This window comes from Lissotriton helveticus, chromosome 1_1, assembly GCF_964261635.1.
Source record: "Lissotriton helveticus chromosome 1_1, aLisHel1.1, whole genome shotgun sequence".
Taxonomy (NCBI): domain Eukaryota; kingdom Metazoa; phylum Chordata; class Amphibia; order Caudata; family Salamandridae; genus Lissotriton; species Lissotriton helveticus.
Window position 1 is genome coordinate 1,379,570,901 of NC_136057.1, and position 25,874 is coordinate 1,379,596,774.

General features: G+C 46.3%; 1 protein-coding gene across 2 annotated transcripts in view; it reads right to left on the reverse strand.

Annotated features, from left to right (window-relative positions):
* The window catches only part of LOC144825003 (ras-related C3 botulinum toxin substrate 2-like), a 186,537-nt gene that overhangs the window by 93,798 nt on the left and 66,865 nt on the right, over positions 1–25,874 (reverse strand). For both annotated transcript variants that reach the window (XM_078683917.1, XM_078683926.1), the window contains exons 4-5: positions 23,464–23,526; positions 18,881–19,040 (exon numbers count right to left, since the gene is read on the reverse strand). In XM_078683917.1, the coding sequence (XP_078540043.1) occupies positions 18,881–19,040; positions 23,464–23,526 (223 nt within the window). The remainder of the gene's footprint in view (positions 1–18,880; positions 19,041–23,463; positions 23,527–25,874) is intronic.

Consider the following 25,874-nt stretch of genomic DNA (forward strand, 5'->3'; position numbering starts at 1 on the left):
AAGAGTGTGGAGAGAACTGGATAAATGGGAAGAAAGGTGGTCGAAAAAGGGCACGGTTAGGCGAAGTACAAATGTGATGACCCCTGAGGGAAGGGTAATGCAGATGGAGGCATTCCCTTTGCGAGAAATATCAAATGGAAATTATGTACATGTGCCCTGGAGTAGAGGAGACTTAGCCGCATTTACCAACTCATTTCCGAAGTTGCGGGACAATCCAGTCGAATGGTATAAGCAGGTAGAGAGGTTCGTTAAAATCTCGAAAGTACTGTGGATAGATTTGAACACGTTGTTTGACATCGTGGTCCCATCTGATCTGTGGACCCCTTGTAAGACTAGTGTCGAATGGCCAAATGCTGAACCATTGAGGGATGCTCGAACTAATGGACCGTCTGAGATTGTCATGCGAAAGTATGAAAGGGTAATAGCATGGCTGAAAGATAAGGTACCACCACAGGATATAGATTGGGTAAAAATAGACCGAACAAGGCAGGAACCCAAGGAGACAGTTCACGAGTTTTATGAAAGATTGTTGAAAACATTCAAGCAATACAGTGGACTAGATGTAATGGATCCCAAAGACATAGGGCAGTTCGTGTCAAAGTTTGTCTTGGGGTTGAGACCTGATATTTGTTTGATGATACAGCAACATTTAATCTGTTGGCAGAACAAACCACTAGATGAGATTTTACGATATGCGAGGTACTGCAGTGACGAGATAGATTCTAAAGCCAAGAATCTAAAGGAGAAATTGATGGTGGTGCAAATGCAGTCCGCTGGGAAGGGTGGCCAGCAGAAACAGGGGATGGGACGGAAACCAAATGGTCAGAGCAAAGATAATGAAGAAGGGCAGAGACCTAGGATAGACTTTGCCACTTTAAAGAAAACGACAAAGTGTCATCTGTGTCACCAGGTGGGGCATTGGCGACGCGAGTGTCCCTTTTACCCTGAAAATGGAGAGCTAGAAGTAGAAGAACAGGTCCAAGAAGACCCAGTGCAAAAAGTGACAGTCCCAAGTAATAAGGTGGCCAAAGGGGGGACTTCGGCTCCACGGGCCCAATTCCCACAGCCACCGAAGATAACAGCTGGAGGAAAGGTCTTTAAACAAATGCCTCTGTTTATTGAGGAAGAAAAATGTTATTACATTGATCCATTGACAGGACAACGGGTGAGCAGTGAAGAGGATTGTACCCTCGGGGCAGTCCTAGAAGTGGATCAAAGAGGGCCATTTGTTGAGGCAGAAGTGGCAGGGTGTCCCACTACGTTCTTAGTGGATACTGGGGCTACTCGTTCGACTCTGAGATCAGCGGTGGTTCCAGACTTGCCGATGTCAGGGGAAACAATTCAGGTGGTAGGAGTCGCAAATAAGAGAATGACTAGTCCGTTGACAGAACCAGTATCTGTGAAAATAGGCAATCATATGAACGAACATCAGTTTGTGGTTTGTGACTCGAGTCCGGTATGTCTGTTAGGAAGGGATTTGTTGTGCAAATTGAACTGCACCATATACTGCACCCCGCAAGGAGTGGAGGTACAGACTACCGACGATGATGCTACCTTTAAGGTGGCCAATTCAAAATTCTGTGTAGAACTATATCCTACTCTGACTGTAGAAGATCTTCCACAAGACTTAAGAGATGCAGTGGCGTCAGAGGTGTGGGATTTCACAGGAGAAGATATAGGATTGATTAAAGGGGTGGAACCGGTAAAAATTCTGGTAAAACCAAATGTTGAGTTTCCAAGAACGCCTCAATACAAACTGTCCCAGGAAACGATTGCGGGAATAAAGCCTGTGATCGAGTCAATGATTCAACAGGGAATACTGAAAGAAATCGTGGGCAGTCCTTGTAACTCCCCGATTATGGGTTTGCAGAAACCTAGTGGGAAGTTTAGGATAGTTCAGGATTTACGAAAGATTAACAACATAGTCGTTTCATGTTGTCCCGTGGTACCGAATCCATCAGTGATATTGTTTCAAATACCATGTCAAGCAGAATGGTTCACAGTGATAGATCTTTGTCAGGCTTTCTTTTCAATCCCATTGGATGAAGAGAGCAGGTACCTTTTTGCGTTTAAAATGGAAGATCGCGTTTTAACATGGTGTCGAATCCCACAAGGATTCACAGACAGTCCATCCATCTTTAATCAGTTGTTGAAGAAGAATCTTGAAAATCTAGTACTGCCGCAGAACTCGGTTCTGGTACAGTACATAGATGACCTACTTGTTGCGTCAGAGACAGAGGAAGCTTGTAAAGTAGATTCAATTGCCTTACTGAATCATTTAGCTGAAAATGGACATAAGGTATCTCCGTGCAAGTTACAGTATTGTCTGACAGAAGTACAGTATCTAGGGCACAGGTTAGAAAAAGGGAAACGTAAGGTGTCCCCAGAGAGGATTGAGGCAATAATGAAAATGAATGCGCCTACAACACAGAGAGAAGTTAGAATGTTCCTAGGAATGGTGGGTTACTGCCGACAGTGGATAGTTAACTTTTCACTGAAAGCGAAGCCCTTACAGAAACTGACGCACAAGGAGGTGAGTGATCCGGTACCATGGGATGAAGAATGTCTGGTGGCGTTTTTACAGCTGAGAGACGATTTATGTCGTGCTCCGGCTCTGGGAATGCCAGATTATGAAAAGTCGTTTTCACTCTATTGCTGTGAGAGAGAGGCATGTGCTTTGTCAGTCTTGGCACAGACCCACGGAAATGCCCGTAGACCAGTTGCATATTTTTCGGCTACATTAGATCCAGTAGCCGCAGCGTTGCCCGGATGTCTCAAATCCGTTGCTGCAACGGGTGTCAGCATTGAAAGGAGCGAAAGTATTGTAATGGGACATCCAGTGGTGGTGTATGTACCGCATTCAGTTGAATTGTTAATGACCAGGACGAAGACGCAGCATCTGACCAATAGTAGGCTCACGCGCTACGAGCAAGTTATACTTGCCGCAGAAAACGTGACTCTCAGGAGATGCTCTGTCTTGAATCCTGCTACTTTGATGCCATTACCTACCGTAATAGAAGGCGAAGGATGTGAAGACCACGATTGCCTTGATGTGACTGAACTATGCACGAAACCCAGACCAGATATTGTGGATGAGCCATTGTCTGACCCCGATGAAATTTATTTTGTTGATGGCTCATGTTTAAGAGACGATACTGGTCGGTTGAGAGCAGCTTATGCTGTTTGTACCATTACTGGAGTTGTGGAAGCCGCTTGCCTGGAAGGAGTACATTCCGCACAGGTAGCAGAGATTATTGCCCTAACTCGTGCCTGCATAGCAGGAAACGGAAAGAGAGTCACCATCTACACGGACAGCCAATATGGTTTCGGTGTGGTTCATGATTTCGGGCAGTTGTGGTCTCAGAGGGGTTACATGACCTCCTCTGGTTCGCCCATTCGAAATGGAGAATTTGTGCGATTGCTGATAGAAGCATTACAAGGTCCTGTTGACATCGCAGTAGTGAAGTGTGTAGCTCATACTAAGAATACAGATTTTGTGTCACAAAGTAATAGATATGCTGATGAAGTCGCACGCTATTGTGCGGAACAAAGTTATTCTTTCTGAAAGGTGGAAATAGAAGGTGCAGAAGAAAAGACTGAATTAAGTATGATGTTAGAAACTGTAGACACTTGGGAGGATTTAAGAATAATGCAGGAGAACGCACCTGAAACAGAGAAAAAGGCATGGGAAATAGCAGGTTGTGTGCGAAGTGAAATGGATTTTTGGGTTTCAGCAGATGGGAGAGCTGTGTTACCTGAAGAATTAGCTAATCCCATGGCGAGAGAAATACATGGTCCAGTACATCTAGGAAGGGATGCTATGATGAGAGTTTTTAGGCAGACTTGGTATTGCCCGAAATTCAGAATAGCAGCAGAATCAGTATGTAAGCGATGTGTTACCTGCCAACAACTGAACGTAGGCAAACGAACACCAGTCACACTGAGTCACATTGGGAGGTCGGGGGGGCCTTTCAATAGAATGCAACTAGATTTCATCGAAATGCCAAGAGTCAATCGCCTTCGGTATGTGTTGGTGATTGTATGCGTATTTTCCAGATGGGTTGAAGCGTACCCTACACGTAGGTGCGATACACTCACAGTGGCTAAATTGTTGCTCAGGGAGTTGATACCGCGCTTCGGGGTGCCTGCCTCTTTGGAATCGGACAGAGGAAAACATTTTAACAGCGAAATAGTGAAGATGTTGTGCTCCACACTGAATATCGATCAAAAGCTGCATTGTAGTTATCGACCAGAAGCTTCAGGAATTGTGGAACAAGTGAATGGCACTTTGAAGAATAGATTGGCTAAAGTAGTGGCATCCACATCTTTGAGTTGGCCAGATGCTCTTCCATTAGTGCTCATGAGCATGCGCAGCACACCTGATAGGAGGACAGGTCTCTCTCCCCACGAGATCCTGATGGGGAGGGCCATGAGACTTCCTACAGTTCCAACTACTGCTCTATTGAATATTACAGATGATCTGATCTTGGATTATTGTAAAGGACTGTCTGACGCCATCCATTCTGTGTCCCTTCAGGTGCATGCGGCTGAAGTTCCAGCAGCGAGGAACCTGTGTCATGACCTGAACCCAGGGGACTGGGTCTTGGTTAAAAAGCACGTCCGGAAGAACTGCCTAGATGTTCGCTGGCGTGGGCCCTTTCAGGTAATCCTGATAACGAACACCGCGGTGAAGTGCGGGGGGCTGCCAAATTGGATTCATGCATCCCATACTCGAAGAGTTCCAGCACCTCTAGAAGGAACAGCTCCCATCCCAGACGAAAGCCCGGAAGTGGAAGAAGAGTCGCAAGAAGGGATTGAGGCAGCTGAGGAGGTGTCGGAAGAAGTTGGGAACGCATCGGATTCAGAAGAAGAGCGAAGGCAGGACGGCAGTGAGACAGAAGACGCAACTGAAGGAGAGAGCAGAAGTGAATACGACTCAGACTCAGATCCGTATCGGAGCGATCAAGAACCAAGTGGGAGGACAAGGAATAGGAGAATAAGGCTTGGAGCTGCCACTTGGCCAACAAGGAGAAGAAGGCTAAGTTTGAGGTCGGCCCAGGAAGAAACGCTTACTCCTATATCCGAAGACTCAGATCCAGAAGAAGATATCCAGGATCAAGCCGAGGAGGGTCTTAGAAGATCAAGTAGGGTGCGAGTGCCTAGCAGAAGATACTCTACTCCCGATTGGACCTACCTCGTTGCAGATGTCTGGGAGACACAGAACAGGGAGGATCAGGGAAGTGGAACTGATCAGAACTGACCCGATCATCACAGTGCAAATAAAGTTTCTACTGCCAGGAGCGGAGACCGAAAGGTTGCTGACACTCAACATCGTTCATCCTGCTCTCCTGAGTGGAATAAGAAAGTTGATTTTAGAAACAGTTGAGTTTCCAGTTTGCTGTTCACGATATCCAATATTGGAGGGAACTCTTCTTCGTTTGGAAATGCTTGAGAGAGTAGTAGAAATGCTAGGAGCACTTATTGTTGTGGACTAATATCATATTGCGAATGGCTTCAAGGGGGTGCAGATCTGGAAAAGTGAAGAAAGTGATCTTGATTAGAACGGACCCCTTTGTAATTGTGGATATAGAACTGATAGTACCAGGATTGGAAATTGAAAAAACGCTAACTCTCAATTTTGTCCGTCCACTTGTCTTGAGCGAGATAAGGAGAATAATCCTAGAAAAAGTTGACTTTCCATGGTGTGGTACGAACTGTCCAGAACCTGAGGGAATGATACTTCGGATGGACATTTATGAAGAAGTAGTGTCACTCCTTGAGTCATACATAACTTCAGACGAAAATAAGACTTTTGAAAAGAAATTGTAAATTGTTGCAAGATAACCTAGCGCCGAGTGGAAGAAGAAAAAATGGTAGGGGTTTCCTTTTAGCGGATGGAGAAGGGCTAGGGTTGTCTATTTTTACTGGACTTTGAATTGTTTTGCGGAAACAAATTGTCAAGCTTCCAAGTGTTCCAAGAAAGACATTGCAAGAGAGAAAGACTTTGTTTGAAAAGAAGAGGAAGTGAATGCTGGAAGAAAGTCGAAAACTACACTGTTTGAGAACATGGAGGCTGGCAACCCGAACCGCAGGGCAAAATGTATAGCTGTTACATTTTTAGGAGTAGTGGTTTCTCTTATAATTTTAGTGGTAACTGTTTCATTCCTAGCGGGACACGAAGGGGATGGAACCACAGTTAAGGAGGATAAGGGAGTGTCAACACCGAGAACCACCATTATTAAGGAGAAGGGAAACATCAATGAGAAAGACAAAGCGTTGTTAGATGCAGAAGTAAAAAGGTTACACATGGATGAGTCACAGGGGAATTACAAGTCAAATGCTTATGCTAAGTTGCTTTATGAATATGTTGATGCCATGGAGGTAAAGGATTGCTATGTCTGTATGCAATTACCAATTTCGGTGGAGGAGGGTATCAAATACCATCATCTCCCGTTGACATATGGGATAACGTGCAGTTTATTGTTAAGTATGTTTTATGGACGAGACGGATTTGAGTATTACTTCTCGAATTTCGACTCGACATTGCCAGAGGTTCCGAATTTCAAGCATTTGAACAAATGGGACTACTACAAAAGCGACGACAGATTACACAAATGGTTTATTCCATGGAGAACGTTAGATACTTCACATGCTCGAATCAACAATCTGACTTGTCAAATATCAGAAGTTGAGAAAAAGTTTATAGCACAGGTAGATACTAGATACAGGAAGCAGAAGGTATTGAAGGCATCAGGACAAGGAGAAACAGATTGGACCAAGGAGGAAAGGGCACAACAACGAAAAGGTAGTATTGGTCCAATTGCTTTGGATAAGGAGAAACGGGGGAAACTGTGCATTCACAGGAGTTACTCCTATTATGAAAACGTTTATGTAGGACAAGTAAATTGTGAACATGCCTTTCAATTGGAGTACTACTCTAAGGACTTCATGAAAGGGATGCAAGCAATACCAAATGTATATTTTGTATGTGGAAAATATGCCTATGTGAAGTTACCAGATAATTGGTACGGATCATGCTATCTGGCTGTTGTCTTTCCTAAAATATATCATGTTGAGAATTTAGACACGCCTAAGAAAGAAATATCAACTAGATGGAAGCGAGGGCTGGGTGCAGCAGAAGTAGTTGGAGATGTAATAGGTGCTGCATTCCCTTTCTTAGGATTGATAATGAATGACATTAAGATCAGGAGGTTAGCTACAGTCGTAGATAGACTGTCTGCCAGTACTGCAAGATCCTTGATGCTGATAGAAGGGGAGATGCAATCGATTAGGGCAATGGTTCTTCAGAACCGACTTGCTTTAGATGTTCTGTTAGCAAAAGAGGGAGGAGTCTGTAGGGCCTTGAAGGTCCAGGAATGCTGTACTTACATTCCAGACAATTCAAAGCCTCTAGAGAAGTATATACAAAACATCACTGCCATACACTACGAAATTGAGGACCTGGCAAAGGTAAATGTGTGGGAAAAAGTAGGCCATGGAATGGGTAAAGTTGGAAGTTGGTTTGCCAACTTAGGAAAGGGTATCGTTTGGTACATATTGAAACCCATCATCATAGTAGTGATTTGTGTAATCACTTTGTGGGGATTGGTGCGTTTGTATCAATGGTATAGAGCAAATAGGTTACAGAGAGCTATGAAGAAACAGGAAGAAGAGTTGACAGCGATGCAGGACACTCAATATAAAAGTCTGAAAGCATTAGAGAGTATGAAAAGAAGTGGTACTGTCCTGACTTCACTTTAAAAGCTTCTACATTTTAGTGTCATGGTAATGATGACCCCTGAAGGTCATCAAAGGGGGGACTGAGAGAGCACAAGTTTGAGAAAAAATGTATAAGTACGCCATATTTACAAGCACGTAGTTAGTTTAAACATGTTTTGCACACGAGTATTTTATATCCAGGAGTGAAATATACAGAGTGGTTTATATTCAGTAGTGAAACGTATAGAATGTTAAGTAGAGTAACCATAATTATAACAGTGTGAGATTAAATGTAGAAATGTTGGATTATATGTGAAAACCTCATGTTCTCATGTTAAAAGAATCATGTCCGAATTAAATGTAACTTAGAAAATCCAGTATTATGTGTAGGCCTTAGGGCAATTCACAGCAAACCTGAACGTGCTGCTAAATTAATGTGAGATAAAGTTGACATGGTTCTTTCAAAATGTACTATTGAACTTAGGGTTAAAAGTATATGCTTTATAGATGTGTTATTTTAGAAACGTATGCTAGTTAAGAATGTTTGCTGTTTAAATCAAGTTAACGTTTTAAGAGTGCAGGAACCTGCTGCATGTAAATCAAGTAGGCCAGAGCAGATAATGTCATGTAGTTTAAATTGCCATGTGCTCGTTAGAGGAGAGGTCGTGAGGTGTCCAGTATGGAGCTCTGAGAGTGTTTTATGGCCTAAGATATGGTGAAGGCTGGAATTTGAGGCCCACTGCAGGACGAGCTGTATGCAGGTGCGAGGGTCCTAATCAGCTCGAATGAAAGGGACTTTGTTCAGTGGCGCCTTGCGCAGGCCTGTAGGAGTTTCCAGGAATTTCAGGGGGTATCAGCGCACGGAAGAAGGAGCCTGGGAACCAAGGTCAACTATAACGAGGGTCTTCAAGAGTACCATCATGGAGTTTACCGCGCAAAGATGTACCACGTGAGGGGCGTCCCAAGGGGCGTTTCTATTGGAAATGTGATTTGGTATTAGGGAAAGTGACCCGGGAGGAGAGCAGAGCAGATGATTTTGGGAGCCTAAGGAAGCGGATGGGTAGGCAGATAGGCTGATCAGGAGAGACCCATTATCAGAGAAGAGACAAAGAGAAGTGCGTGATCTTCTTAGGAAGTCACCACGGCTGACACCTAGAGGGTTAAGATCTTGCTAAGTAGGGATGTCATTTAGTATAGTGTAGGGACAGACTAACCTTAATTTTCTTTTCTGTAATGACTTTGAAGTTGCAACTTGTATTCATTTTGGCAACGCTCATGTTATTAGAAGTTGTACTCATTATTTTGTTCTTCAGACTCAGACTATTCAAAAAGTTCATGTTCATAGTGATACCGATTTATCTTCTTAATCTCATTTTGAGAAGTTTGTATCTTCAGTTATCTTTGACTTTATATTAAATCTTTAAAACTTAATTTTGGTCAGTGGTCATTTAGAGTGGTGTAAGTTCTTAAATTGATTGCTTTATTGCGAGATTACCTTTTACTCAAGACAGGTACCAACGATTCAGTCGACAGGAAATGGGATTTGGTAAGATAATTAGTAACCAGAAATCCCGCGTTAGCACCCATGTTAGGACCACATAGTTGTGCTCGAAGTTTCAAAAGCTTTCTTCCTTTTCGCCCAACAGCTAGAGGGTTCCCTATGACTAATGAAGAAGAAAGGTGGCAACGTAAAGTTTTGCATTTCATGGGCTAGGATCACTTCCACAAAAGTAAAGCAACTTAAAAAATGAATTAATACTATCCTAAAATGTGCTCCATAATTTGCCTTTCCTTGCCTCAAAATACACCCAACCCTGCTGCGTAATTTGGTCATCTCCTGCCGGACAATTCCAGGGGCCCTGCATATGCGAGAGCTATTGGCTATGCCAGTGTGTTTTAGCCATGTCGTACTGCAGTGCAGGTGCTGTGCAGCATGGCTAAAAGTTAGGATAACAAGGACTGTGGCAGAGCCAGCACTGGTGTATCATAGCTTGTTTCTTTCTGGTGAGAGGGGGCAGGAGTTAAAAGGCTCAGGCAACAACGGGGAGATGGGTTGGGGGATGGGGCTAGCAATAACATGGTGAGGGAAGAGTGGAACGAGGGTATGGAGCAAAGCAACAATGGTGAGGGGGGAGGGGATGGGGAAGCAACGACAATGAGGCAACAAAGCAGGAGGGGGACAAATCAAGCGACAACTTGCGCCACGCAAGATGGGGAGGAGGGGAGACTGCCTGCAGACGCATGCATTCTTAGTGCAAGAAAAAAGCCTGTGCCAGAAAGGGTGAGCAGCTGAAGAACACTCACAAAGGAAGGAAGAAGTACTTGGGACATCCTCTAGGGGTAAGAGAGAAATACAAGAGGCGGAAGTGAAGCCGACACGCAACAGTAGCCAGCAAATGAGTGACAATGAAGTTACCAATGGTAAGGGCACGCTCTAAGCCCCTTTTAAGCCAACAAAATGACTCGCAAACGACGGTGCATATGCTGTCTCTGGTGAGAACAAAAAGTGCAACCTTTATGGTCTTGCGTGAGTCACAGTGTTGTGGGATGAACACTCACCCCTTTATTCGAGACTTCAAGCCATACGATCCTGTTATTATGCACAGGTACAGCAAAACACTTAGGGATTCTGCTCACTGATGGATTCCAAATCAACCCCTGCTGAATATGTACATATGCAGTAACAGCAGTTCTGGCACATATATGAATTTAGCAGCTGCTCATAATTGAGGTCTTTCAGAGAATGATACCAAGCTTGCTGTAGATTAGTTCTCTGTCCTTTAGTTCTTTGTCCATTGCTTTGCTCATTCAGAATTGGAGTGGCAGTTCATGAACTCCAGAGCTTGAGATAACCCAACTAGCCTAATGTTTACTTCTAGGTACCACTGATCATAGAAGTCTCACTGACTTAGACCCATTAACAAGGGGAAAGCAGTGGGAAAAGAGCATGAAGTCCAGGGATACGAGAACTAGTCCAAACCAGGCTCAATGACATCAACTTTGATTGATTCAAACACAAACTTTCACTCAATGAGAAGTAATTAGGATTCACTCTGGCTTGTTGTATGACGGAATCCCACATTAATTTACCACGCATTACTTTACACTGCAGTCAGTACCCCGACTGCGACATTACCACATGTTCCTTTACCACGAAAGTCGTTACAACAACTTGGTTTAGGGGGTGCCGGACTTTGGAAAAGTATAAATTACTATTACAAATCCAGTGGGTGTATCAGTAGGGAAGGTGTTGGACCTAAAATCCAACACCAGTCTAACATCGCGTTCCCTGAAGCAAGTCATTGTAACAACTTGCGGGGTATGAGGAATGAGAGGTAATATCACAGTCAGGGTAGTGACTGCGTTGTAAAGGCAGGTCATGGTTCTGCCTTCTTTGTAAAGGATGTTTCTCCTCTGGACACCGATCTAACCCTTACGGAGCACTTCACCAACAAAACCACGATGGCCTGGTACCAACTCTTTCTCCTGAACAAAATGTAACATTCTCCCAGAAAGCAAATTCAGAAGAGCTGTTCAAGCCCCCCATATTCTTGCATTTGGTAGTGGCAATGCCCTACTCCTTGGCTTCCCAGAATTCACACTGCCCTTCTTTAAGAGTGTCAGAAATTGGGTTTCTGGTTGACAGGTATGCACCCTTACCAAACAGGAACCACAATTCTAGTCAGAGTAAGTCAGCAACACACCCTACATTAACCTGTGATCACCTCTCATAGCTTGGCACAGAGCAGTCAGATTTAAGAGGCAATGTGTGAAGTATTTGTGCAACACTTCAAACAGTAACACAGTGAAAACACCACAAAAAGACTCCACACCAGGGTAGAAAAATAGCTCCTAATTTTATAAATAACAGAAGACCAAAACAACAAAAATCCAATAAGTAGAAGTCGCGATCTGAATTTCTAAAGATTAAATGTGAAAATAGCACTTAGAAACAATAAGCGCCTATTTAGGGGATCTGGTTGCGCCAGACAGGGACAAAGTCAAAAGTTCAGGTCGACCGTGATGAAGTACGGGCCGGATACAGGGACACCGCAAGGCCCACTGAAAAAAAGTTCCTTGATCCTGGCCGCAGCAGCCAAGATGCGGGGTGCAGCCGAGCGATGTGTCTGTTTCAAACCCGCAGACGATATGATGTGTTTTTCCTTCAACGATGACTATGCGCTGGTTCAAAAGACAATGCACTGGTTCTGAGATGTGATGGTTTCGAAGCCAATGTGCCGGGTTTCTCCACGCAGTCGAGAGGATGCCTCGATCGTGTCTCTGCAGTGGCGACAATGCAGTTGTTCTGATGCAATGGTTCTATTGACAGTTCACTGGTTTCAAGTGCAATGCACTTATCCTATTCCCCCAGCAGCGGCAATGCATTGATTCTGGTGTTGCAGCATAGGATGCGTCAGTTCTACTGGAGCAAGCACATTTGGCCCACTTCCATTGGTCCAGGAGCAGGGACTTCAGATCAGGAGGCTAGTAAGCTAGCCCTTGTAGTCACCAAGGATTCAAGGAATGGAGGTTCCGTCATTACCCAGTCAGAGACAGCAGCAGGGCAATACAGCAAGGCAGCAATCTTCCAGAGCAGTAGTCCAGCAGAGTGGCAGTCCTTTAGCACAGCAGTTCTTCTTCCTGGCAAGTTATTTCAGGTCCAGAAGTGTACTGAAGTGGCAGCGTCGTAGATCCAATACTTACCCAGTGTGCCTTTGAAGGGGGGAGACTTCAAAGAAGAGTCTTTGAAGTGCACAATGGTCCTCCCTTCCTGCCCTGGTTCCAGACTCACTACTTGGGGGTATGCAGCTCTTTGTGTGTGGATGGGACACGGTCTGTTCAGATGTTATGTCAGGCTGTGTCGAGCTCTTCCCTCCTATCTTCCAGGATGGCCCATCGAGTCACACCTAAGGGCCTTCTGTGTGTGGCTGTCTAGGGGGAAAACACAAAGCCCAGGCGTCACCTACCTGAGACTGAACAGAGACATACAGTAGGCGGCTAAAGTAAGAAAATGTCAACACACACTCCCTGGGATATCCATGGGAGGGAACTAGACGCCATGGGGTCTCAAAGGTGAGCTGACCTCCAACCTACTATATATAAAAGCTTTTTATATTGGCCACGAAGAGAAAAATGTGACTGGACATTGTCATGTTACCCCATGACGTATGGGCCACGTACACTGATTAAGTGTATATAGACCAAAACACAATATCCAAACATCGGTAATCTAGTACACTGTGGCATTTCTTCATACAGTCTGAGATAAGTTAGATATGATTTAACAATGCCATTCGGCATCTAAAAACCACAAATCCCATGAACCTATGGGATAAATGCGACAGCCAGGGCCGCTACGTCATCACAGGCATCCAAGGCAGGCATCGTTCTAGACACCTTACTGCAGGTAAGACATTCTTGACCTGTTCACAATGCAATCTGACTTCTATCCTGAAACCACCCACCATCGTCCTGAGACTAGGACTTCTTAATTGCCGTTCCCTCCCCAAACATGCCACCGAAATGAACCTCCTAATTCAGAACCAGGAGCTTGACCTTTTGTTCATAACAGAAACATGGCTTTCTGACAATACCGATTCGGATGTTGTCACGGCCCTTCCCACCGGGTATATCTGTCAAACACTTAATAGACCCAGAGGGAGAGGAGGCGGGATAGCCATAATCCACAGGGAACAATTTACCTGCCGTATGACCAATGCTGGTATTGAGGACTGTGAGAGCGGCCAATTTTCCATCCAAGTCGCCCCAGCCCTTACCCTGGCAGGGCTTCTTATTTACCGCCCGCCAGGGGCCCCGGGTAATTTCATCAATGCTGTTGTTGAATCCGGCTCACAACTAGCTTCCTCTGCCCCCAATTTCCTTATATTAGGTGACCTGAATTTTCATTTCTTGGACCCCACGGATCGAGCAGCATCGGACATTAGGAGCGACTTAACATCTCTAGACATCCGTCTAGTGAATAAAGAGCCCACCCATGAGAAAGGCCATCTATTGGACCCGATCCTCACCAACATAGCAACTATGACTACTAACCCACCGGTGACCTTACCCTGGACTGACCACTTTTTGGTACCCTTTTCTTGGGAAATCCCCACTTCCACTGACTCGATCCCTAAAATCCAAGTCACCGACCGACAATGGCGCAAACTATCCCCGGAGACTTGGGCCACCTCTCTTGCAGAGTCCACCCCTGCGCTCTCATCTGATCCCAATATAGCTGACAGTCAATTCAGCAACTGGATCACTTCTTCTCTGGATACATTGCTCCCGATAACTACCACTCGGAAACAACCTAAAAGAATATCACCAGCTCTATGGTACACTACTGAGCTTAAAACTCTACGTCAAGAGTGTAAAAAAACCGAACGCTCCTGGAGGCGCGACAAAACATCGACCAACAAGAACCTCTACTCTATTTCTCTCCTGAACTATAAAACTGCCATTCATAAAACCAAAAGCATGTTTTTTCAGGAGAGAATAGAGAAAGCAGGCTGCTCCAGTAAGGAAGCATACGCAATCCTTAAAGAGCTGTCTAAACCCCAAGGACAAGGAACGGGACCCACGGCCGATCCTAAAGCCGATCTGGAGAAATGCCAGAAACTAGCCAATTTCTTCCACGACAAAATTAGACTAATTCTGGAATCTATTCCCCCCTCCAGCCCTGAGGAAAATATCACTTGTCCACACACCACCACCTGCCTGTCCACGTGGGGCCAGGTCACGGTAGACGAGGTGAGTAATGTGTTCAACTCTATGAAGAGCGGCTCCCCTAGCGACCCTGCTCCCCTCCGTATCCTTAAAGAGGTAGCCCCCACCATCATCCCCTCCCTTACCCACCTGATTAACACCTCACTCCAACAAGGAACCGTCCCCTTAAGTTGGAAGAAGGCGGTGGTGAAAGCCCTGCTGAAGAAACCTACACTGGACCCCGAGAACCTAACTAATTACCGACCTATCTCCCTACTGCCGGGGGTGAGCAAGGTCGCAGAAAAATTGGTCAATAGGAGACTTTCTCAGTTCCTAGAGGCCAATAATAAATTAAAAAGCTCCCAGACAGGTTTCCGACCTGGACAGGGCACGGATATCGCCCTTTTGGCTGCTGTAGAGGAGGCAAGAGCACTATTGGATGGGGGAGGATCAGTGGCAGTGATCCTCCTCGACCTTAGTGCAGCGTTCGATACAGTTGACCACCAACTTCTTATCAAAAGATTGGCTGGGGTGGGAGTGAAAGGTACAGCCCTATCCTGGCTTTCATCCTTCCTGGCCCAACGGTCCTACCAGATCTGGGAAAAGAACGCCCGCTCCTCCGAAATGCCCCTCCAATGTGGTGTGCCTCAGGGCTCCTCCCTGAGTCCCACTTTATTTAATATCTATATGTCCACATTGGAGGAGGTTATCATCCCTTTCGGAGTGAGCGTCGTCAGCTACGCCGACGACACTCAACTTGTGGTGTCTCTATCCCATCCCAAGCAACAGAAAGCTGATCTGTTCAACTGCCTTATGCAGGTCCATCATTGGATGAACAGATCAGCCTTAAAACTCAACGGGACAAAAACCGAGGTCCTTATACTAGGCCCGGAAGGAGCCTCACTTCCCCTGGACAGCTGGCCAGCCTGTTTGGGTCCACCCCCTGATCCAAAAAAAGAGGTGAAAAGTTTGGGTGTGTGGATCGATTCCGCTCTCTCCTTTACCTCACAATCAAAGAAGGTGGCAGGGACCTGCTTCGGCCTCTTAAAATCTCTGAGGAAAGTTCTGCCCCTTCTTCCCCCTAAATCCCAAAAACTTTTAGTCCAAGGTCTCATCATATCGAGATTGGACTATAGCAATGTGATTTACATGGGTGCCCCCGAAGCGACCCTCACCAGACTGCAGATAATTCAGAACACGGCTGCCCGGATCATCACTAACACCCCGGCTAGATCATCTGCCAAGCCCGCTCTTAAACTCCTCCATTGGCTCCCCATAAGGGAGAGAGTCAAATTCAAAGCCCTATGTCTTGTTCATAAAACGCTGCAGAATCAAGGCCCTCCTGTTCTCAGTAACATCATCACTCCCTATAGGAACTCTAGGTCCCTCCGCTCCAATGCAGAAAATTTTTCCAACATCCCTAGATTCAGGAAAACCCGAGCAGGAGGTAGACGTTTCTCAGTACAAGCCTCCCGCCTTTGGAACTCACTTCCCCGTAATTTACGTCTTGAACCTCAATACCTGCGCTTCAGGAAACTGTTAAAAACCCATCTTTTTCCCTAAATCTGTACTCCCCCTCCCTTTTTTTCTCTGCTTAGTTCTCCCCCTTCGACCTGGTGAATTCATGGTTCTTTAGCGCTGGGATACCTCCGGGTGACTATCGCGCTTTATAAAAATAAATAATAATAATAATAATAATAAAATGCACAGGTGCATCCAACATGTATGAAGCGGTATTAACATCAAGTACTTCTTTGCATTTCTTTATACAGCCTGAAAGAAGTTAAATATAATCTGACAGTGCCGTTCAGCATCTAGAGACCACAACTCTGATGAAGCAATGGGATAAAAGCGGCGGCTGGGGCCGACACGTCATCATGCACACCCCAGTCCGGCATCACTGTAGACACCAGAAAACACGCGTGTGCATCCAATGTGAATGCACTGGCACGAACAATTAGCTACAGATGCAGTACATTTCCCACAAAATGAGATGTGTTTAAAAACGCGTCCTCCTTTCCATTCTTTCATCGTTGGGAGGAAGGAGCAGATGCGTGTAGGTGTACAGCGAGGAACATACCTTGAGGCAGTAAGAGAATGAATGAGTGCAGGGAGCCTCTCCCTGGATATATCTGAATGCAAGTAAGGGTGCGATAGTCTAACTTGAACTTCCTTTACATTTAAAACTTACTATCCCTTGCATGTAACTAGAGGGGTCCCTGAGCACTTCTTCCATGGGGCATTGAAGTCCCTTCGTTGGGGTAAGGTTGAAATATGGTCTCACAATTTAGTAGAGAAAAGCTTTTTATGATCTCCTCACTTGTGAAGTGTCACAATATCACACTAGCATGCAATGTGCATGCTTACATATCATATAGGCGTTACTTAAGTCTCCCTTTTCTCAATAATGGCACCTAAATAAATCATTTATGTATTTAGAGGTATCTATGAACCATTTTAGATTAGAGGTAGACACAGTTCACCCTACTAATGAGGTAATTCATACTACAACATTCAGTCATCAGGAGCCCGTTTGTTCGTCTTGAAGAATGCTGCCGACTCAGTAGAGCCACAAGGCAGAAACATGTTGGCGATGGTAATAATGGTGATGGGGTAATAGTTCCCCTTATCCCCACATTTTCATCTTTTAATGCCAAGTGGTTTGTCCAAAGAATAAATAAGATTTAGGATGCCACATTGTTTTTTAATTCACTGTTTATACTGACCCATTCTAATTTAGAAGTGCCTCCCTGTCTACAGGTTTAGGCCCGCTCTCCATCAAACCTTATTTTTGGAGAGCGAGGGTTGTCCTTTGATGAAGCATGACACCTGGTGGTGTGTGAGGACAACCCTTTACATTTTTTGTGTGAGTCCAGCACTCCTATCAAGGAGTGCTGAGAGGGATACTATACCGTAACTGAATACAATTCTCGAGTGCCTTAACTTGTGTGCATAGAGTAATCAAATGTTAACTGTCCAAAAGTGGCATTTTCAGAATTGCAATTTAAAATGCGACTTTACCATAAGTTGTGATTTTAAATTGGGATTCCAGAGAGAAAAGATTTGGAGGACTTATGTCTTCCCAATTAGGAATTACGCTTATATTGTATAATAAGATAATCCCGTGTTGTCCTAGGGGAGAGATAGGCCTTGCAGCAGTGAAAAACAAATGTAAGAGTTTTTCAATACCAGGACAAGTAAAACTTAAAAGTACATGTCCTACTTTTTAAATACACTGTGTCCTGCCTTTGCGCTCTCCAGGACCTACTTTAGGGGTAACCAACATTTATTAAAAAGAAAGCTTTGGGTCTGGCAAGAGGTTTAACTTGCCAGGTCGGCATGGCATTTTAAAACTGCACACACAGACTCTGCAGTGGCAGGCATGAGCTATGGTTAAGGGGCTACTTAAGTGGGTGGCACAGTCAGTACTGCAGGCTCTGGGCACATGTGGTGCATTTTACTAGGGACTTATAAGTAAATTAAATATGCCTATTGGGTATGAGCCAATGTTACCATGCTTAGAGGAGGAAGCACAATTCTCAGAGTCTTAAAGCCAACTAAACTAAGGTCAGGAAAAGAGAAGGAGGAAGGCAAAAAGTTTGGGGTGACCCTTCAGAGAGGGCCAATTTCCAACAAAGACCAAGATACATGCCTCTCAAGTGCAGTGGCTTTCTGTAAACCTGCAGCCAGGAGCCTATGGAGACAAAGAAGTGAAACAAAGTACAAAAGAGGCCACATGCTTTCTCCACCTATTCAGCTGGGATCTGTAACAATATATCTGTATCCCAAAAACCCTGTATCAGGACTGTCCCAAACATGCTTCAGTTTAGGAAAGAGTTGGGCTTACCTAGTTACACAACACTATATCATGATGATGCAGCAGCAGTCCACAAACCAGCTATTCTTCCTATCGCCTGTTGACTGGCCCTTTGCCTTTAACCAGTCGCGGCTGGCATTAATCATGGGTGGGGGGCCATGGGGTATTGCGCGGGAGGTTCGTGCGGGAAGGGGGGATTAATAAATTAAAATAACTTACCTGTTCGCTGGCCTGCCGGGTCCCGGCAGTCCATATAGGCTGCATGCAGCCTACATGGAGAAAAGGCAGAGTGTGCATGATTGATTTGGTCGGTCCTAGATGACCGTGCAAACAGTCAGCGCCCTCAGCAGTGGGCAAGCCATTCCTCCCCTGCCATAGAGCAGACCTGCCCACCCCCAACCAACCCTTCTGCTTTCTCGCAGTGCAAGAAACAGAAACATAAAATGGTAGTAAAGCAGTGGGGCAACGCTCCTCTGCCCTAATGGAGGTGCCATCCCTGCCTTTAACCTTGCACAGAACACTGCTGTCTTTTGGCTAGGTTCATGTTGTAAAAATATTGCATACATACATAGAAATGTGAGTACATTGGGTTTTCTATGGCGTGTCTGTGTCACACAGAGCCTACATACCACTCACCTATATCTTTGGCCAGTGCCAGACCCTGTGGATAGGTGATAGGGGACAGCTTCTTCTCCTTCAGCCGGTCAATGGTATCCTTATCATCACGCAAGTCCAGTTTGGTGCCCACCAAGATTACAGGGGTGCTGGGGCAATGATGGCGAACCTCTATGTACCACTGGGAAGGGGAATAAAAGAGAGAACTTGTGAGGAGCTCAAGGAAGCATTAGGACGTGGAGCTAGAGAGATGGTACAAGAAGACCCAGCAGCAACTGGGAGATGGAGAAAGTGAGGCATGTAAAGGATATGGAGAACCACTGGGAGTGATAAAGGATGTTGGGAATATAACAACAAAATTGGGAGAAGAGAATGGAAGAGTAGGGCAGCACCAGAAATCACCGACAAGGACAGAGGTTAGAGGGGTTGTGAGGGAGCACTGGATCCCTCTGGGGGAGTGGAAGCAAAAGGGTGCTAGGGTTTGTGATAGGCTTGCAGTCATCCCACTGAAAGAAAGGGAGCTTTACATCCTCAAAATGAAGGGTAGATGTGCGTGCTAGACCTGGACGACGAGCGCCCCTTGCCCAAAAATGGCCCCACTGATGAGATACCTGGGGACACGGGACAGACATGACTAATTCATTTAGCAACTAGACGGGGTGGGGTTCGCTGACGGTGGAGCTAGGGCTGACATGACAGTTACTACTAAGGGTATTTCTCCACAAGCGTTCTCATTGTTGTTTGTTTGAGACCTTCAACTGTTTATTTCTGTCATTATGTATTATTCCTTGTTGCAAACAGTAAATGCTCATTTGATGTAAGAAGCAGCCGGTTGCAGTACCACTTCTTATGATTCACATATACATTTCCTGTCAGACTTGTCTTCCATTAATAGTACGGGTATTCGGACTGGCAAATTATTTTTTTCAGTTTACATTAAATATTGCTAACAATGTAATTCATCATCATGCTATTGTAAGGTATTAACGCGCAATTTTTAGCTGACATCATTATTGTAAACTGTGTTCTTTTTTGGAACTGTAACCATAAAAGAAAAAAGCAATAAACATATTCAAACAAATAAAATGGAGGCGAGCTGCCCATTCCTTCACCTCTCTTCTTGGCCCCTACTTCAGGATGATGATTGCTTCCCCAGTTTCGGGGCACTTGCTTAAGTGCAGATGGAGCTCTGTTTGGACGTGGTTCTGCAGCTCTCAGCAGGTCTCCCGGAAGCTGAACTAGTCTCCCTCCTTTTGTGGCTTTATCCCTGTGCCCTTGTGCGGGGGAGGGGCAGCAACCAAATGACCCCTCCTCCTGACCTTGCTGCACTGTCCAGTCCCTCAGTCTGTTTCAGAGCTCCCCACTGCTTCCCCTAAAGACTGTGTCACATGATCACCAACCACCCACATCACACAAACTCTAAAGCTGCTGCACTGGTTCTCCTCATTCAGCTCTCTTCAGTGAAAGCCTGGTGTGTAGTTTTAAAGTATGGCCGCTCAATCTGGAACGCCAAGCCCATATACTCAGAACCCCAATTAGGAAACAACCATGTAACTCTTGTGTCTATGATGTTCAGGCTTCAACCCAAAACTTTTACCCAAAATCCACAAACAGGCCTTCTCTGCATATGTTCTCAAGCTAGTGCATAAATTGCTAGAGCTGTCAGAAACTTTAGTGGGCCCTGCCCTGGAAACTTACCAGTATATGGCGCTGCTGCGTTGCGAATGACGTTCAATGTCTGATCACGAATAAGTCATATTTTCCAATATGCAAACACATTCATCAGTGTCAGCGTGGGGGTGTTTTAGGGGTGCTGTGGTGAAACATGCCACAAATAAATATATTCTTGGCTTGGTAGTTTAATCTTGGGGCCCGAGTGAGATCTGCTATGTCGATGTTGGTTTTTCAACTAGGGAAGAGGATGTAGCCTTACGGCTACAGCGGTCAACCTCGAAGCTGGGGAAACGGGTTTGTGTCTCGGCAACGACGCTCAAGATCCTGTTATTCTGTGAAAATCACCATGGGCCAGATGTAGGTAATTCCCATTTACCGATTCTAAAATACCGAATTTTACCGATTCGGTATTTCAGAATTGGTAAATTTTGTAGATAAAAATTCGGTACATTTTACCGAATCGGTAATATTCGGTATTACCGATTCGGTAAATACCGAATCGGTATTTACCGAATCAGTAATTTCCATTCATTCCTATGGGTCTGCAGGCTCATAGGAATGATTGGGAATTACCGAATCGGTAAATACCAAATCGGTAAATACCGATTCGGGACCATTTTCAAGGGTGGCAGGATGTCACATTGACACCCTGTTGCACCCCTGAATAGTGCATGGGTGCACAGGTGGTACACATACATGCCCTAAGGGCATGTATGTCTGCCACATGGCATTAAAAAAAAAGCAAATAATTGCTTTGTTAAAGGTATTCGGTATTTACCACCAACTTATAGTTGGTGGTAAATAACGAATCCTTAAATGAAATATGCACTCACTTGAGTGCTCCCTACATTAAGGATTCGGTAATTTGCCGAATTGGTATTTTAAGAATTCAGTAATTTACCGATTCCTTAAATTACCGAATTCTTAAACCTGCCTCCCTACATCTCAAAGCCTAAATACCGGTCGGTAACGGCCGAAATTCGGTAATTTCGGCCGTTACCGACCGGTATTGGGCTACCTACATCTGGCCCTTAGTCGCCCAGTGCCTAACAAAAATAAATGTGTCCATCTGTAACATAACTAATGCTCATGTAAGGGGCTCTGATACCTGATATCCTCGGGTCTAGTTCGCGCTATATAAAACTCTAAAAAAAAAATCATTATGAAGTTTTTACATGGTCATTTTTTGTAGCTTAAATGTATATGGGCCCAGATTTACAAAGAATTTGCATAAGGATTGCGTCACTTTTTTGACGGAGCCAAATGCAAAGCCCTTTGTGGTATTTGCAAAGCCACGCAAATGCCAATAGAAGTACCCCTTTTAGAATTCACAGATATTGGCTGTATTAGGCTTGGAAAGCTATGTCCGGCTCAGCTGTACAGGCATAATACAGCAATGGAATAGCAATCAAACACACAAAAGATAATGGGACACATGTTTATAAATAGTCTAACCACTGGGTATCCCTCAGGGTAGCAATCCAAACTATTGTTTTTTGCCCAATGTGTCTCTATAGACAGAGAGCCTGATTTAGGATTAAGCAGACGGAGTAAAGGCAGACATTTTGGTAGAGGACTTTACTCCTTTACTCTGCCTTTCAGTTTTAGAGATGTCCACCAGCCCAGAGGAGATCTCTGTACTTTGACAGGAACCGCTGTCATGGCGGTTCCTGTAATAGTAGGAATAGTTTAATAGACAGCTGCATCAAACATGAGAGCAGGCTGCCAAACTTTTCCTAAGTTTTTTTATTTTTCAAAAACAAACTCCCAAGGCGGGAGTTTATTTTTGAGAAATAAAAAAACGAATAGTCCCCGTGCTAGTTTTCTCCCATGGTGTGGAGGTAATTTTTCTTTTTTCCACTATCCCTTACTGTTAGGATATACCTGTTGGTGACGGACAATAAGAAAAACAAGCTATCTGACCGCCTTCCCTAAACAGGGCGGATGTTCAGATGCTTACTTTCCATGGCATTTACTCTTTTGGGCCTTTGAAGAAAGTTTTATACTGACAGATTACATTTTATTCCATTGGCATAAAACTTGTTGTCCTCCCGACTCACAATCGGGCGGGTGGACCTTGAGTTTGGTGGACAGGGTATTCAGTCACCTATGCAACATAGTACCTGTTTGCCAAACTCTGATTCAGCCCCCAAGACCGTCTTAATGCAAATCAGTACTGACAGTGCTTCTCATGGGAACAGCCACTCTAAAGCTTATTTGCCTCCACATTCTCCCTGTGGCCCATTGCTGTTTTAGTTGGAAAATTTGAGATTCACATCCCTCGAATCTCACTGACTAAGTTGTGCCCCTGGCAGGGCCCTGGGGTAAACAATCACCAGCTCCCCCCACCTTGAGATGTCCCTGTAACGTTTCCACCACCTGAGAATTCCCCCTCCTTAAAGTGTTTGAAGAAAGAAATCAGGACTTTCAGTCTTATCACTTTCCTATCACCCATGCAACACTCTCCTTCTTTCCTCCTCGCCCCTCACATCCCTCACCCTCTACTGCCATGAGAACTTTTCAGCTGGTTTCATACAAACTGACAGTGGACTCGAGGGAGCATTGTATTCACGGCCATTATGCGAAGGACATTGGAAAAATCTAGCTTCAGATTTTGGAAGTAAACTTGGAGCACTAAGACACTCCAGTGGTGAGGCCAAGACACAGCTATGAGGAGGCCAGAAGTCACATCATGTAGATTAAGGAAGTGGTAAATAGTGTTCACTTTGGAGAAAAATCCTTCCAAAATGTTCCTTTTAATCATGAAAATTACTGTGAGAGCTTCAAGCACTTACATTCTAAGGACTTCTACAAAGTGTATTCTAATGTGGGCTAGATCACACCTGGCTCACCCATGTAAATATGCACACCCACCCCCAGACCATGAATGTATTGAAAAATCTGTCCCAATGCCTTTACCCATGGCTTACCTTGGCGCGCACATTTTCGTAGGAGGCCGGGCTGACCAGGGAGAAACAGATCAGAAACACATCCTGCAAGAAGGGTCAGAAAAGAAGAAAAAACATTAAATGTCAGCATTAAAGTTGATATTGCAAGAGTATGACCCTTCCTGTTATAACCCCTAAGGTGACCGTACAGGTGAACAGCCTTTACAACGAAACTTTTACAACGCACTACCATTACGACGCAACTTTTACAACGCAAACTATTACAACGCATAGCGCTTGGGGGCGCTCTAGGATAGGGAATAGGTTTAATGTACTATCCAACACCTTCCCTACTATCCACGGGGACTGGAGTTGGAATAGTAAATTAAACTATTCACTACCCAGCGCCCAAAAGCATTATGCGTTGTAATGGTATGCGTTGTAAAAAATGCGATGTAAAGGTAGGCGTTGTAAAAGTATGCGTTGTAACGTCATACATCCGACCGTACAGTGTGAGCTGTGCACTTAGGGCCGGACTGGCCATAGCGGGCACCGGGCAATCCCCCGGTGCGCCGCACGGATGGGGGCCGGTTTTGAGCCCCTGGGGGCCGGTTTTGTTACAGGGCCGTTTTTGCGGCCCTGTACCAAAATCGGCCGAAAACCGGCCCCGGCAAAGAGCTCGGCGGCACCTCCAACCCCCCGAGTGGGGAGGGGGGCCGGCCGAGCACTTTGCCAGGGCCGGTTGTGGTTCCCAGTCCGGCCCTGCGTGCACTGCTCCACAGATTGAAGTGCAGAGGACATGGTCAAGGGACTTGGGAGTTTCGAAGTAAATTTGTGCTTTGAAGAGGATGCCACAGCTCCTAGAAGGATTCAGGACTCCGACCCCAGTGTAAAGTGGTGGCTGGTCCTTTGAGTAAGGTCTCGCACTTTGCAGCGCTGCGCTACATGAAGTGACACGCACACTGTCTTCAGGGCCGGACTGGGAACCAAAACTGGCCCTGGCAAAGAGATCGTCCGCCCCCCCTCCCCCCGGTGTTGGGGGTGCCGCCGAGCTCTTTGCCGGGGCCGGTTTTCAGCCGATTTTGTTACAGGGCCGATTTTGCAGGCCCTGTAACAAAATCGGCCCCAGGGGCCCAAAACCAGCCCCCACCTGTGCGGCGCACCGGGGGATTGCCCGACTGTCTTATTGTGTCGGCGAAGGGCACAGTGGACCTTCCGCCGCTTTATTTATCTCCTCTGGATGCACCTGGCCTGGGGAGTGATACACTGCAGCTGCCAGCGGCTCCCACAGGGGGACATCAGCAGGGCAGCCCTCTAGTGCCCACTAGTCGGAGCCACCCCCCTTGTCCCCTAGGAGGGGGAGGCTCGCGGCGGCCTCACCAGCCGCTCCCCTGGGCGGTGCACAAGTAACGTGCGTCCAGGGGAGGGTACACTTGGGGGCGGGCAGGGTACTTAGGTCCCTGCCGCTTCCTGTTCGGCCTCTTTTCTGGTCGTCCTGCTGCCTGCCGTCGTCGTCGTCGAGTCCCTCGTTCCGGGTTCTTCTATAGCCTGGTAAGTGCCGCACTTCTCTCCCCCCCCTGCCCCGTCCCTGGGTTAAGCCCGGGCCATGCTTCTATGCATCGCGTGGCCTACGCCCTCACCGCGGTTCACCCCGCAGGTGACCTAGCAACGTGCCGGCCCTAGCTCCATCCATCGAAGGGTGTGCCGCGGTTTCCCTCGCCCGGGCCTCATTGGTACGGCTGCGCCGGGGTCCCCGTCAGCACCGGGGCTCACTCGCGCAGAGGAGCCCCGCAACGTCCAGGGCTCGTGGAGGTGGGGTGGGCTCCCGTCCTCCAGCTCAGAAGTGCATCGGGGCTCCCTCTCCACATGGGAGCCCTGCAACGTACCGGGCGTGTGGAGGCGGGGTGGGCTCCCGTCTTCCAGCTCAGAAGGGCACCGGGGCTCCCTCTCCGCAGGGGAGCCCTGCAACGTACCAGGCGCATGGAGGCGGGGTGGGTTCCCGTCCTCCATCTAGGTAGTGAGCCGGGGCTCCCTCCCCCACAGGGGAGTCCCGCAAGGTTGCCTGTCGCCTGGAGGCGGGGTGGGCTCCCGTTCTCCATTTGTGGAAAAGTGCACCAGGGCTCCCTCCTCGCATGGTAGTCCCGCAACGATATGTGCGCAATGTACATGGCGCAGGGAGGCGGGGTGGGCACCCGACCTCCAGCTTAGCAGCGTACCGGGGCTCCCTCACCACAGGGGAGCCCCGCAACGTATCGGACAGGTGGAGGCGGGGTGGGCTCCCGCCCTCCATCAAGGCAGTGAGCCGGTGCTCCCTCCCCCACATGGGAGTCCCGCGACGTTACCTGTCGCCTGGAGGCGGGGTGTGCTCCCGTCCTCCATTTTGGAAGCGCACCGGGGCTCCCTCGCCGTTGTCCATAGCCATGCTATTGGGTGGGAACTAGGGTCATGGGGGG